Source organism: Panonychus citri, unplaced genomic scaffold (genome assembly GCF_014898815.1).
Source record: "Panonychus citri isolate SS breed McGregor unplaced genomic scaffold, ASM1489881v1 Contig00028, whole genome shotgun sequence".
Lineage (NCBI taxonomy): Eukaryota > Metazoa > Arthropoda > Arachnida > Trombidiformes > Tetranychidae > Panonychus > Panonychus citri.
The window spans coordinates 1,130,581-1,145,439 of record NW_026515433.1 but is presented as its reverse complement, the minus strand read 5'-3'; the positions used below and the strand labels follow the sequence as shown (position 1 = coordinate 1,145,439).

At 32.4% G+C, this 14,859-nt stretch overlaps 5 protein-coding genes and 1 pseudogene across 5 annotated transcripts; 2 read left to right on the top strand and 4 right to left on the bottom strand.

Annotated features, from left to right (window-relative positions):
* Positions 1-1,059: 1,059 nt before the first annotated feature.
* On the bottom strand, positions 1,060-4,257 carry LOC128397194 (tissue-resident T-cell transcription regulator protein ZNF683-like). Its single transcript, XM_053357880.1, has one exon. It carries the CDS (start codon positions 2,574-2,576, stop codon positions 1,977-1,979), a length of 600 nt encoding a protein of 199 aa, XP_053213855.1. The 5' UTR covers positions 2,577-4,257; the 3' UTR covers positions 1,060-1,976.
* Positions 4,258-4,397: 140 nt separating this feature from the next.
* On the bottom strand, positions 4,398-6,045 carry LOC128397186 (proteasomal ubiquitin receptor ADRM1-like). The gene is made up of 4 exons (XM_053357871.1): positions 5,727-6,045; positions 5,055-5,633; positions 4,721-4,996; positions 4,398-4,577 (listed from the first exon to the last, which is right to left on the bottom strand). Exons 1-4 carry the CDS (start codon positions 5,944-5,946, stop codon positions 4,501-4,503), a joined length of 1,152 nt encoding a protein of 383 aa, XP_053213846.1. The 5' UTR covers positions 5,947-6,045; the 3' UTR covers positions 4,398-4,500.
* Positions 6,046-6,217: 172 nt separating this feature from the next.
* Positions 6,218-7,225, bottom strand: LOC128397197 (elongin-B-like). The gene has a single exon (XM_053357882.1). It carries the CDS (start codon positions 7,087-7,089, stop codon positions 6,688-6,690), a length of 402 nt encoding a protein of 133 aa, XP_053213857.1. The 5' UTR covers positions 7,090-7,225; the 3' UTR covers positions 6,218-6,687.
* Positions 7,226-10,287: 3,062 nt separating this feature from the next.
* Positions 10,288-11,436, top strand: LOC128396860 (elongin-B-like). Its single transcript, XM_053357493.1, has one exon. It carries the CDS (start codon positions 10,418-10,420, stop codon positions 10,817-10,819), a length of 402 nt encoding a protein of 133 aa, XP_053213468.1. The 5' UTR covers positions 10,288-10,417; the 3' UTR covers positions 10,820-11,436.
* A 239-nt stretch (positions 11,437-11,675) lies between these two features.
* LOC128396858 (THUMP domain-containing protein 1-like) lies at positions 11,676-13,037 on the top strand. Its single transcript, XM_053357491.1, has one exon. It carries the CDS (start codon positions 11,799-11,801, stop codon positions 12,786-12,788), a length of 990 nt encoding a protein of 329 aa, XP_053213466.1. The 5' UTR covers positions 11,676-11,798; the 3' UTR covers positions 12,789-13,037.
* A 159-nt stretch (positions 13,038-13,196) lies between these two features.
* LOC128397021 (glutamine synthetase, mitochondrial-like) lies at positions 13,197-14,553 on the bottom strand (annotated as a pseudogene).
* Positions 14,554-14,859: the final 306 nt, after the last annotated feature.

Below are 14,859 nucleotides of genomic sequence, written 5' to 3'. Positions count from 1 at the left end.
ACAGTTACTTTAGTTATTGTTACTCTAAAAACTGAGCTATTATGCGTCAATTGAACCATTTCTTTTTCTTGATTTTGTTGATAATCTGATTCAATTTTCTTTCTCATTTCTGATTTTAAATTCTAATTTATTTGTTTATTATTATTTTTGTTTCATACTTAATAGTTAAGTTTTGGACTTTGGACAATCAAACTAACTCAATTAATAATATTTATAAAGAAATCCTAATGGATTTGTGTAAAGGACTCTGTCCATTTGTTTTGAACATTTTCCATTGAAAGGACATTTGTCATTGAAAGGACATTTTGTCCATTGACTAGATTTTATTTTAAATTTTATCAAGTATTCGACCTCAGGGAAAAATTGTTAATTATTGATTGCTTTCATCAATTACTTTTTATCTTTTCCCTTTGGTACGGTTGTCATTACCGAAACGATGAATTCTATTCATCGAGTCCCTAAGGTGCTGTAAAGCTTAAAATAAATAAAAGAAAGAGAAACATAGTAAACTCAATGCAGAACTCAAATCTAATTGTTTTTAATGATTTTAACAATTTTTATAAATTAATTAAGCTAATTCTTAATAGTTTTATGCTCTTCGTCCACAATTTAAGGACACTGATCGGTTAATTGTTACTCGAGTCTTGGACAATAAAGTTTTTTTAAAATCAAATCGTCGAATATTTAAGAACAATTAAGTAAATTTTTACGATCGGTAACAATAATCAGCCCGAGAGTCTTAAACGCACTTTTCTAGGAAATATTATCTGATTCGTTTATGATTTAATTCAACTTACTCGAATCAATTAAGGAATTTTGATACAAATCTTATAAATCAGACCTTTAAGATCAATTCAAATCAGAGCTAATATGTTCCGTTCAATTGATAAGTTATCTCAGTATAAATGTAATGTATACTTAAGAATGAACAAAAGTAAATACAACCACACATAACTGAAATTCGAGAAATCGCCTAACTGCTGAACTTATTAAGACTCAATTAATTTATAAAAATTATTAAAATCATTAAAAACAATTAGATTTGAGTTCTGCATTGAGTTTACTATGTTTCTCTTTCTTTTATTTATTTTAAGCTTTGACAGCGACCTCAGGGGAGGCTCGATGAATTAGAATTCATCGTTTCCGGTAATGACAACCGTACCAGGGAAAGGGAAAAGAGGGACAAGGAAGGGAGTAATTGATGAGGAAAAGAAAACAATACAATAATTAACAATTTTTCTCCCCTGAGGTCGAATACAATTTTGAGATAAAATTTAAAAATAAAATTTAGTCACAATGGACAAAATGTCCTTTCAAAACAAATGGACTAGAGTCCTTTCAACACAAATCCCATTAGGGCAAGAAAAAGAAAATGGTTCAAGTTATTACGACGCAATAATAGCTCAGTTTTTAGAGTAACAAAAATAACTAAAGTAACTGTTGAATTATCATAATTTTGGTATCAACTTGATCCGTATGATAAGATAAATAATAATAACATAAAATTCAATTTTAAATTCACAGGTAAAGTTAATTAAATTAAAGTTTATCAGGAGCCTAAAAAATTCCTCAGGTTTTCTCTCTTTCTTTTCAAATCTACTAGTGGCTCCACCTCGCGACACCAAAAAAATGTTGCCTTCCTGTGCTCTCTCTTGGTTTTTACTCTTTGAATTAAACTAAATCAACTTTTTTTCAATTTTTGAGATTATTTTTTCGAAACGATCATTTTTGACCTTAACAGTATCAGAAATTTTTAAAAACTAGATCAGATTGTAGAACATGAGTTGGACTATTCGATATAAAAGTTTGATCATTTAGGACAATTTCCTCGAAAAATAATAATAATTATAACCCAACCATTTCCACTTTTGAGAGCCGATAGCCTAGTGAGCCTAATGGGTCTTTCTTTTTGGTAAAAGGGTCAATTTTATTTATTTTTAGATATTCCTTTAAATGTATATTTTTTACAACTTTTTTCAAGGTAAATTACAATAATTAATATGGTTATTGTTGTTGTTGTCAGCTTCGTTTGGTTCGTATATGTGTCGAGATTTATGATTATTAAGATTACTTTTGGATGTGAATCGTTTTAGACACAGGTCACACTGGAAAGGCTTTTCGCCGGTATGAACGAGCTCATGTTTTTGTAAATGAGCTAATTGAATAAACGATTTCTGACAAATTCTACAAACAAACGGTCTTTCTCCAGTATGTGTACGAACGTGACACTTAAGATTTGACATCTGACCGAATACCTTGGAACAAAATTGACATTGATAAGTCTTTTTCTCGGATGACGATAAACACGATGAAGGAGAAGATGGCGAAGACAAAGATGATAGACAAGAAGATGATTCAGAAGTTTCAGAAAGTGCTGATGATCCTGCAAGTGAACTAGTCTCATAAGAAGATGATTCCTCACAAGATGAACTCTCAAATGATGATAAACATGGAGATGGAAATAGTGGCTTCTGTTGATTGAGAAACATTTTCATTTTAAGTTGACGATAAAGATTAACTTCATCTTGTGATTCATTTAATTTATCACCGAGTGACGATAATCCACCAAATGACATTTTAGTTTTAGTTTTAGTTTTAGTTCGAGAGTGGCCAAAATACTTGATCGTGTTTATGGTCGAGGAAAAAGATTATATAGAGACTTGGGTTTATCCAGAAGTTCACTATTTTGATCGTTGTTGTTGGTTATTGGAGTAAAGTCTTTGATCAATCTTTCTTTAGCTTCTGACCAGTTTTGCGAAAAGTTATATTCGTAAGAATCAACTCTATGCGCAACTTTGATTGAAAGTGTACGAAACTTAATGTCCGTGGCTGTATATAAGCACTTGATAAGATGGGAAGGATGACCAAAAAAGTTTGACACTGGACCTGAACAGCTTTTAGTTAGAAATCACAGATCAGTGGATATAATAACTTAACAGTTTTTAGAATATTCAGTTGAACGAATTATTAATTATTATTATTTTGTTAGGGATTCTCTATGCGAGAGCTCAGTATAAAGATCGTATCGGAACAAAATAACTTTTATTGAAACACTAATTAAAGAGACTTTAGTTGGTGGTAGTTTTAAGGGTGGTTTAGATAGAAAGCACAATGAGAGATTTTGAATAGGATTAATTAAATGACATAAGGGTGAAAGGTTAAGCTGTTTAAAGATTAACCTTACATTAACTAATAGATGAAAGTTGACAACAGTTTAATTGAACTGAACGATGAATATTTGTAATGAGATTTTCTCAGTATTTTACTCAGATCGAAACACACAGTTTATTATGAAGGAGATCGGGAAGGATTGAAAGTAGAAACTTTGAACAATTAGAATTTAACTTATGAACAATCAACAGAAATCTTCACAAGTGTAGAATTTTTATAATTTTAAACACAAGATCTGGTAACGAAGTTAATCACAATTGATCGGTGAGAAGATGAACTGACCATATAATCAGGATTTGGTTATAATTAGTAAATTAAAAAGGAAATTGATCTACGTAAACGATGAGGTTATTTTTAATTTCTAATGTTGATTTAGTTAATCAATTTAAAGGAAAGAGTTTTTATCATTAACTAACATTCAAGGATAGGATTTGAAAGCTTCTGAGAAAGGAAAAGGGTAGACAACTTTACTTGTTGAAGGGAAACCCGGAAGGGTAAGCCCATCATAACAAACGTTACCAGGAAAATTTGGCCGTGAACTTTTGCCAAGAGCCCTGAGGCAGGTAGAAAGCTGTTTCCAGTTTTACATCATCACCTTTATCTTCCTCTTCTGAAATTTTTTCTTCTTCTTCTTTTTCTCTTTCATCATCATCATGTTTCTCTTCAAGACAATTGCAGTCGGGGCGATGAACAAGGGGGCGAGAAGATGATAATGACTTGAGATGAAAAGAAAAGGTAAAAGTCAAGGAAGATTAAGATGATGATAATGGTGGTAAAAAGGGATAAGGATGTGTAGGAGGGTAGAAGTGAAGAAGGAGGAAGTGAAAATAATAGAAAGAAAAAAGAGAGAGGAAGAGAGAAAGGGTGAGAGAGTGAGATCATTTTTCCGTGATTTCAAATTTCGCGCGCATTTTTTTTTGGTTTTTTTATTAACATTAACAGACCAAAAGAGAGAAAAAATTTGCTTTCTTTTACTTGACCCGAAGATGTTAAAGGTAATTTTTGGCCTGGTTTCATCTCGTACAACTTGGCCTAACATGGTTAGGATGTCGACTTGTCGATAACTTTATAAATTCGTTAATATATATGATCATAGATGAAAGTCTTTCATCAAAACTAAAAAATAAATAGAGAAACTTTTGTTTTGATGAAACGTTTTGATTTTGTTCACTTAAAAGTTTCAAGTTAAAACTATTGAAATGAATTTCGATATTTTTTAAATCAAATTAGAGTAAACCAATTGTTTATATTAATTGAAAATGGCATAAATATATTCGGTAAGATTAGTTAATGCACATTTTTCTTCTCGTGAGTAATTGAAATGGAAATCTAATCAAGAGTCATTTCTGTATCCTCTTTCTTTTTCTTTTCTTCTTCTTCTAGTACTTTTACAAAGGCTTCCAGATCTAGAAGAAAACAAAAACAAAAAAATTAAATTAGTTAGTTAGAAGAGTGTAAATTAATGTCAAACTAAGATTGTATTGTTATTCTACTCTCTTATTGTCAACCTATCCAAAGTTCATAAAATAGTGCAGAAAAGGTGAATTACCTCCTTTATTTGCTGCTTCAATACAAGCCTGACTTAGACCAAACTGATTAAGAAGAGGTCCAAGTTGGCCTGATTGTAAGGCCATTCCAAATTTATTTAGTGCTTGTTGGAATTGAGGTGATTGTAAGGTGGAAGATACTTGTTCATTCAAGGGCATGGACGTTGAAGAATTGTCAGCAGCCTCTGTATGTGGTAATCGCTCCTTGACACCTTTCATGAATTCTTCATTAGCAAGTAGAGTTTGTAACGCTTCGGATTTGATAATAGATGATAAAGCTGTTGAGAGATAAAATTAGTGTTAAAAGTATTCGGGAGAAATGGTTTGGTATCTTACCTTTAATTTCACTTTTATCCTGAGCTTCTCCTTTAGGGACAGATAAACCAGATATAATTGATTGTAGATCACCAAGCTGAATACGAGGCTGTGAACTACCAGAGGAACTAGTATTTGTCGCAGTGGCTTCTGCTCCAGTTCTAGTCGTGGCTTGTTCAGAGTCTCCAGTTCTATTACGTGAAGAGTTACTGGAACTACCTCCTACTCCAACAGGTCTGAATCTATTGAGTGAGATGCCTGATGAATTTTGCATGCCTCCAATCATCTGCATCAGTTGAGATGGGTTCATGTTATTCAAAAGATTTTGGAATTCAGCATCTCTTAAAGAACCTAATTCGGCTAAACTGCCAAGATTATCAAGGACTGCAGGTAAAGCGGCACCTCCTCTAGATGAACTTCCTCTTGATCCTGAGGTTGGAGGATTGTTGAGATATTCATTGATCTTCTTGCAAAACTCGTCGTCTTTATCTGTGCTTGGTTCTTGCATCCAATAAAAGCATCTCTTAGCTGATAATTTGAATTTTAAAACAAAAACCCGACCAGTAGTACATTGAGATACCTTTTTGAATTCAGCATCATCTAAATGGCAGCAAGAAAAAGAAATAATCATTTAAAGTGAGATGAATTATGAAAGATTGAACAAGAGCTTCGGGATGGAGAGCAAGCAATTACCTGGAAACAAGATGAGATCATCTTCTGTTACACCTGATTGACGATCTTTCCAGCAGAAATGCATCAAATTGTCATCACTTTGATGCAAATAAACCAAACCTTTTTTCTTAATTGGGCTAACAGTAGTTCCATTCAAAGTCATCTTACCAGCTTTAAACTCGACAAGGTACTTTGATTGTTGCTGAGTACTTCCATTACCAAAGAGAAAAGGTTGTGACATGATGATAGATTTAATTGGAAATCAAGTAAAACGATTGATAATTCACAGAGAAACAATTGTAAAGAACCAGAAAAGTAAACAAATTTCTATTTAAAAAAAGCTTGGTAATGATCAACAGAAAGTCACATGACTTTTATCTCGATCAACATCAATTCTTATGGCGCCGAATTGGAAATGCGAAGTCGAACAACTTTTGATGAAAAGTTCTAATTGTTTTTTTTTCTCTTTTGTCTGAATTGGTGGTAATTAATTTATGAGATCATTTACTCAATGATTGTTTGATTTGTTTATTTATTGTGAAATTGTTTTCATCCGAAAAAAAGTTAATTAGTGATTAGTTTTACAAATCATTGAATTTGTTTTGTTTCTTTTATGAATTCCAAATATATCAAGAATGTAAGAAAGTTTAGAAATGTGAAGAAGGCTAAAAGATTCGCTTTGAATTAATCACATTGATTAAATTGTTAAGTGTTCATTTCCGATTTCCAGTGTATCTGCTTAATCCGATTCGTTGAAGAATATTTTGTATAGAATTGTCATCAATTGATATCTTTTCTATTTTGATTGTTTGTACTAATTGTTCCATTGAATGATTGTTGTGGTCAAATGCTTCTTTAGATTATTATTCTTACTTGTCTCCAAATTAAAGGAGTAATATTAACTGCGAACCAGAGGTTTAATTAGAACTGATTTGATGACGTTTTCTCTGTTTTCGTTTTAAACTTATTGTTATTTTTATCGTTATTGTTGTTCAATGGGTAGTGAAGATGGTGCATCAGGAGATTTCATGACATCAGGAAGTTCTGGAGGAGTAGAAAGCGGTGTCATCTCCAATTTCTCGAAACAATTGGGTTCAGATGAATTCAAGTCTCTAAAGGCAAGACCAATGACCGCAGGTGCCTGAGCCTTGGCTGTGGTGTTGTTGATGAAATAATCACTTAAACAACGATCATCATCCAGAATTTCATCCGCATGGAAAAGACGTTGATCGGTGACAGCGACCTGAGTGATTCCAGAAATCATCTTCTTGATTTGCAAGATTGTTGTTGTTTCCACTGCATCAAGAAAAATTGTTGTCTTTTTCCGCCTCACCATTAGAAAAATTCGAGAGTCATTTTTATCAAACGATGTTCCATGTGACATAATGCACAGAGTCTACACAGTCTACAAACACAACCAACAAACACACAACAATAAAAGAACAATCAATTAACACTAACTAATTACGCAGAGAACGTGAAAACCAACAAACATCAAAGGTAATCAATGAATCTTAATCACAAACAACACAAACAAAAAGCCTTTAATTCACTTCCAACGACCTCTGGTGGTCCGAAATTCACTCAGGTCACCGAACAATTTGATTCAAATTAATCTTTTCCTCGGAAATTGTTTTCATTTTTAATTTGTTCCATTCTTTTAATTGTGGTCATTTATTGATTGTTTTTCTACTAATTTCCACTTTCTATTCATCATGTCTGGTGTTCGATCGGGTTCCAGTAGAGGTTCAGGAATCAAACGTAAAGAGAACTACTATAAACAATGGGATGGAAAACGAACAAAATTTACTCCATTTCAAGAAGGTATCAAAGATTTTCTGGTTCCCAGTAGTAAAAGTGAAAATCAATCGGTCAGTGATGCGTTTTTTCTATTGAACAGATATGCTGATGATTTGGAGAAATTAAATAAATCGGAAGTTGGAGAGGAAAGTGTTGTTTCCCGTGATGACAAATCTAAATATTCCAATAGAGAAATAGCAGAGTTGATTGTTGATGAAATCGCTCGCCTAGGTGACTATTTATGTTTAGAATAGTGGAAAGACTGTTGACCGGAAATTAAGAAATTCTGGATGATGATCGTTGTTTAAGTGATTATTTCATCAACAACACCACAGCCAAGGCTCAGGCACCTGCGGTCATTGGTCTTGCCTTTAGAGACTTGAATTCATCTGAACCCAATTGTTTCGAGAAATTGGAGATGACACCGCTTTCTACTCCTCCAGAACTTCCTGATGTCATGAAATCTCCTGATGCGAATCGGATTAAGCAGATACACTGGAAATCGGAAATGAACACTTAACAATTTAATCAATGTGATTAATTCAAAGCGAATCTTTTAGCCTTCTTCACATTTCTAAACTTTCTTACATTCTTGATATATTTTGAATTCATAAAAGAAACAAAACAAATTCAATGATTTGTAAAACTAATCACTAATTAACTTTTTTTCGGATGAAAACAATTTCACAATAAATAAACAAATCAAAAAATCATTGAGTAAATGAGACTCTAAAATTAATTACCTCCAATTCGGAAAAGAGAAAAAAATAATTAGAACTTTATGAACTTCAGTTCGTATTTCCAATTGTTGCCATAAGAACCAATTCATTTTTATTACTGAATTTTCCCTGAAATCACAGAAAATTATCATTGATAGTAAATGTAATGACTTTTCTCTCCTTCGACATTTACCATGAGCTTTAGTTAGAAAATTACAAGCCTCATGTGTGAAACTGTCGAATTGATTCATTGATCAAAACTTTTCGATCAGCTGAGAAAAGAAAAGCATTTAAACGGTAAAATCAATTAACCAATGGATAATTTAGTTCGGTTTGTTTTGATAATCTGTCGATAATTATGACGATTTATCAGGTTAATTGAAGATGATTAGAATCAAACAAAGGCTAGTGATTGTAAGGTTTGATTTGGTGCTTGATAAGCTAATCAATTGTATTCAATAGTTTCTCAATTTGCACATCGTATCCAATTGAATATCATTTAGTTATTAGTTGTTTAATTACCATAGAAGAAAGTTGAATTGACTACACTTAAATTGTAGATAAATTTCTCGAAAATTGGTTGTTACTTGTTAAAAACAAATTAATCAAAATTTTGAAGCTGAAACATTTGAGCTTAAAGATGAAATCAAATTAATAAAATCGTAACAATTTACTAACTTGGTTTTCTGTACTGAACATCTTTCCAATTCCCGAACTATGATTTAATTAATTAAAATTAATGAAAAAAGATTCAACATTACAATAAATTGATATGAACAAATCGCTTTGATTTTTAATATGGGAAAACGAAATCTTTTATTATTGATAAAATATCTTTCTAGAGACGAGTAATTAACAGTAGCAATTAACGATCTTTTATTAGAAATAAAAAGATCAACAGGAAACAATTAGCAACGAAAACGGTTTTAACTCATGAAACAGCAAAGCGATGATTATATTTATTCAACAGGAAAAGTCACAATTCTCAATCAATATGTTACGTTTTCGAGTGAATCAACTGAAAGAGAACAATTGAAAATATCGTGTTTATATTATGATCTAATTTAGTGCTCAATCGTCGGAAACCATGAGTTATATATGAACATGGTAACGATAATATTTGGTTTGCTTTTATTTAGAATCAACTGAATTCATATAAACTGAGCTTTCATACCTACGAACTGATTCTGGTGCGAATGTTTTTTCGAGTTTTCGTGAATCACTTTAAGGTCACTTTTCCACAACCGATTTTAATCCCTCTTGTCATTAATTCGTGGTTTTATTATTCACCTTTTTCTGAACATTTTTTTAACTCAATTGATCTGAAATGATTTTGACCGACCGGCAATTTACTGATTCGGTTGCGTATCAAATACAACCTTTCTCAAAAACATCAACAATCAATTTCGATCAACGATAACTTTAAGAAGATATGAAAGATAAACGATGAAAGAGAGCGGGGAAGAATAAAGAGAATTTAATGTTCTTTGATTTTTGCTTCTCTAAAACAAAAGACACTGATTTGTATTGAGCATAAATCGAAAATAATTAACTAATCATTAGTTATGATGGATTAGAAAATGAATCAGCCAGTAATTAGAATACTTTATTACACCTCCCTCAGAGTTTAATGCTTCATACATTTCCATTGGACTTAGTTCAACCGCCCTAAGGTACTGAGCTAGTCGCTCAGTTTACATGAAATTTTTCAAGAGTCAATACAATTTAAATCAGTGATTGAACAATTTCGTGACTTCATTGCCTTGTCCTTCATTGGTTAAATGCATCTAATGGCGATTGTCCTTTTTAAGAGTAACAAAATAACAACTAAAGTAACTGTTGAACTATCATAATATTGGTGTCAATTTGATCATTGTAATACGATAAAAAATAATAACACAAAATTAAATTTTTAATTCACAGGTAAAGTTAATTAACTTAAAATTTATGAGGAGCGAAAAAAGTTAAACTTTCCTGGAGAATAATTTGCCTTTGGAATTTTTGACCACCAGAGGTCGTTGGAAGTGAATTAAAGGCTTTTTGTTTGTGTTGTTTGTGATTAAGATTCATTGATTACCTTTGATGTTTGTTGGTTCTCACGTTCTCTGCGTAATTAGTTAGTGTTAATTGATTGTTCTTTTATTGTTGTGTGTTTGTTGGTTGTGTTTGTAGACTGTGTAGACTCTGTGCATTATGTCACATGGAACATCGTTTGATAAAAATGACTCTCGAATTTTTCTAATGGTGAGGCGGAAAAAGACAACAATTTTTCTTGATGCAGTGGAAACAACAACAATCTTGCAAATCAAGAAGATGATTTCTGGAATCACTCAGGTCGCTGTCACCGATCAACGTCTTTTCCATGCGGATGAAATTCTGGATGATGATCGTTGTTTAAGTGATTATTTCATCAACAACACCACAGCCAAGGCTCAGGCACCTGCGGTCATTGGTCTTGCCTTTAGAGACTTGAATTCATCTGAACCCAATTGTTTCGAGAAATTGGAGATGACACCGCTTTCTACTCCTCCAGAACTTCCTGATGTCATGAAATCTCCTGATGCACCATCTTCACTACCCATTGAACAACAATAATAACAACAAATACCCAATGATGATGATGATTTACTGTTAAAATCCAAGTGTATCAATGTAATAATAACAATAATGCTAATAATAAGTTAAATTTAAACCAAACCAATTTAACCTTTGGTTCACAGTAACAACTACCTGTTCACTTTCAATTACACAAATTGTTAGTTCAAGAACTACAAGAATCAACAATGATCAACATTCAACATTCATAAGTTCTAATAGCTTAATTTTTTAATCTATTCAAACGTAAACACTGATCTCTGTTTTATTTCAATCTAAGCTTTTGTTTTCTATTGTGTTTCCATCACCACCTCAGACCAACAAACTAATAATCTCTAATCGTTAACAATAAGTGATCCTTTTGATCTGACTAATTAACATCTCAAAGTAATTAGTTAATAAGCTTCAGTTTCAGTTGTCAACAAAAGCTTCATCTCATTTTATCAATTTCAATGATTGATTTGCCCGATAAGTTAAAAGAGTTGATTTTGTTGTAAATCAATTTTGTCTTATTCCAACTAATTGGCAGAATTTCTAATTATTTTTGACAATATTCTGTTACCGATTTAAATTTATTCACAACAATAATAAAAAGACAATTTGATTATTTCGATCGAGATATTTTCGTCTATCAAGTTGACTTGATTCCTTTGTATTCCTTAGGCTCTATTTTCCCACCAAGAGTAACCAAATTAAGTTGATTCCATAGAAAAGAATTAACCAAAATTAATCTTCATATCCAATTACATTTTCATCACCAATTAACAACAATTAACTCTCCCAATCAAATGTCAAGAAGAGATGAGATGAGATTCGATATCAAAGAAAAGTATCTGATATAAAGTATCTTAATTTAGAGATCAATTTGATTCAAATTAATCTTTTCCTCGGAAATTGTTTTTGTTTTTAATTTGTTCCATTCTTTTAATTGTGGTCATTTGTTGATTGTTTTTCTACTAATTTCCACTTTCTATTCATCATGTCCGGTGCTCGTTCGGGTTCCAGTAGAGGTTCAGGAATCAAACGTAAAAAGAATTACTATAAACAATGTGGTGGAAAGCGCACAAAATTTACTCCATTCAAAGAAGGTGTCAAAGGCTTTTTGGTTACATGTAATAAAAGTGAAAACCATGCGGTCAGTGAAGCTTTTTTTCTGTTGAATAAATATGCTGATGAATTGGAGAAATTAAATAAACCGGAAATTGGAGAGGAAAGTGTTGGTTCCCATGATGACAAATCTGTTGAAGTTAAAGAGGAAAAAGTAGATGAAGTAACCGTTAAAGAAGAGGAATTGGAGGTTAAAGTGAAAGAAGAAGATGTTGATTTAGAAGTGGAGTTGAAGAAAGAGGTTGATAAAATGAAAGAATCAAGAAATCGTTTTTCTCAATTGACCACAAAGACTCATAATGTTGTTTTCATCGAAGCCAAAGAACCTTCATTACAACCCAATTCTCTGGTCGATCTTGTTTTCAATGAAATCAAGAGTAATTCAAATTTCGGTGTAAGATATTGTCTCAAGATACTTCCAGTTCTGATGACATGTGGAGCTTATACTGAGACAATCAAGAAAACATTCATCTCTTTATTGGAAAATCAACCAGAATCCGCCAGTTATTATATTATACCAAAAGTGCGTGCCAATAACAGTATCACCCGAGAAGAAATAATTGAAGCCATTTGCGAGGCTTGTTCAGAGAAAAGACCCTCTTGGACTCCTGATTTTGAAGATGCCAAATTAACCATTGTCGTTAACATAGTTAATAAGAATTGTTGTCTGTCCATTTTAGAAAATTTCAATTCCTTCAAGAAATATAATCCTGTCGAATTGACCATAGCTCTAGGTAATAACATAACCAAAGGTACAAAAGCGAATGCTGAACCCGAAACTAAAACTGATCCCAAAGGTCGTCCAAAAGGTGCTGGAGGGCCAAGAGCCAAAGGAAAAGTGAAAACCGAGAAAACCCGTTGAAATAATTGAGAATTATAATTAATCTCTAAGCTCATCTGATTGCTTTAACCATAATTGATTTCGCGCTCATTTCCATCTAATTTTTAAAGTACAAAAAAAAGCATTTTAAGAAAAATCAATCAAATCCAATGAGTATCAATCCAATCAAAGCTTTTAATTAACTAAACTATCAAGTTAAAAGTCTATTAATCAATTCAAACTGTGCCTTTTAACAGAAAATTAAAATTCATTTACTCTTATCACCAATAATTAATCATTTCGTTGATTGTACAATTTGTTTTTTAGAATTGAACTCAAATCAACCAAAAATAAATGAAATATGATTAAGAGATGAAGAAGAGCCTCAAGGAAAACTGATTAAGCTTTTGAGCTTAACCCTCATAGAGAATCAGATGATCTGTGCCAATAATTAATTCTTAAAGTTAATTCTTCGAAAAATGTGAACGTAATTAAAAGGAAAGAAATTGAAAGAAGCGGTTCTGAGAAAATAATGAAGATCGGAAACAGAAAATGGTTGCCAAGGTTTAGAATTCTAATCAAAGGTGACGATTTTCAATCTAAACAACTTGATCTTCTCTTTAAAATAGAACAAATGTTCACAATTAACTAATTAGATTGTTAGAATGAATGCGAAAAGATTAATTAGTTTGGAAAAGAAAAGAAAATAAATTTTTTCTATTTCTCTTTAAAATCCAGAGAAAATGACCACATCTCTCTCTCTCACACAAAAAAACACTCAAACTTAAACAATCAATTCACTCGACATGATTTGTGAAATTCATTTCCATACAATTCACCCAATTGAATTTCACCAATTAATATCTCATCCACTTTTCTTCTTATTATCATCCTCGGACTTGTGCCATTTATTTGTGAAATTTAGATACTTTTCTGAATGTACATTTTTTTGTTCCAATTCAAGAAATTAAATTGATTCGATTAAAAGTTGGCTAAAATTTAAAGACTGGATTGTTGGTTTTGTTGTTTTTCTTTCAATTCGAATTCAAGTTTTGTTTACATTTTTTTTTCATTTTCTTCTCTTACTCTTTCAAACAACAAGTTCGAACCAGAGCTTCGGACACTGCGTAGGAGCCGTCGATCGTCTGGTCGTCGATCTTCAAGATAACCATAATTCGCCTCAGCGACTGAAGTGTTGATTCGAACTGAAGCAGTTCGATCACCAATACCAGAGGAAAATTTTTCAATTGGTGAAGTTTCATTTGTACCAATTAAACGACGAGCATTGTCAGCACCACCTCGAGGATCGTAAACAGCGATATGTTTCTGATGATTTTTGGCAAGAGACTCAACGTATTCATGAATCAATTCAGTCCACCGGGTTGGTGGGTTTGCTTGGTGGAGAAGTTGATATGAGCACCAGATCCATTGTAACCAGGTACTGGTTTTGGATCGTAGGTGATTCGTAAATCCAATTTCTCAGCAATTCGGTCCAAAATGTACCTGGAAATCCAAACATGGTCACCAAACTGGATGCCTGTTGACGGGCCAACCTGATATTCTCATTGGCCTCAGAATTAGTACCAGAAATTGGTACACCAGCATATCTACAGGCGAAACTGTGGCCTTCAATAAGAGCTCGAGCTCGTTTATCGAGATCAGCACCACAATAAGATGGACCATGGGGATCAGATAATCTCGTTCTGGCCAACCAAAGCAAGAACACAAATGGAAAATGTGAAGAAATTAACAAGAGGGAAAAGGTTAGATTATAACCTGTCGATGATCGAAGTTCCAGATTGGACAATCACAATTGGAACTTCGATCTCAAACTCTCCCCTGTTCCGTCAATCCAAACATGGGTGAGATTGAAATTATCTCCTTGAGGCAAAGAGATGAGAGATTGTAACACAGATTCAACATCCATGGTTCGGACACAACAATAAACAAAAATGGAAGAGAAAAAAAAATTTTAAAAATTAATACAATAGATTTTACAATGACAATCGGAACATTAAAAATAGAATCAAGTCCAACCGTTAATTAAGTTAATTCTTCGAAAAATGTGAACGTAATTAAAAGGAAAGAAATTGAAAGAAGCGGTTCTGAGAAA

Bases quoted from the DNA above. Each gene is read 5' to 3' on its own strand.
- LOC128397194 (XM_053357880.1), bottom strand. From the start codon at position 2,576: ATGTCATTTGGTGGATTATCGTCACTCGGTGATAAATTAAATGAATCA.
- LOC128397186 (XM_053357871.1), bottom strand. From the start codon at position 5,946: ATGTCACAACCTTTTCTCTTTGGTAATGGAAGTACTCAGCAACAATCA. The intron at 5,634-5,726 runs GTAATTGCTTGC...GCTGCCATTTAG, and splicing joins TGATCTCATCTTGTTTCCAG to ATGATGCTGAATTCAAAAAG. The intron at 4,997-5,054 runs GTAAGATACCAA...ATCTCTCAACAG, and splicing joins GGATAAAAGTGAAATTAAAG to CTTTATCATCTATTATCAAA.
- LOC128397197 (XM_053357882.1), bottom strand. From the start codon at position 7,089: ATGTCACATGGAACATCGTTTGATAAAAATGACTCTCGAATTTTTCTA.
- LOC128396860 (XM_053357493.1), top strand. From the start codon at position 10,418: ATGTCACATGGAACATCGTTTGATAAAAATGACTCTCGAATTTTTCTA.
- LOC128396858 (XM_053357491.1), top strand. From the start codon at position 11,799: ATGTCCGGTGCTCGTTCGGGTTCCAGTAGAGGTTCAGGAATCAAACGT.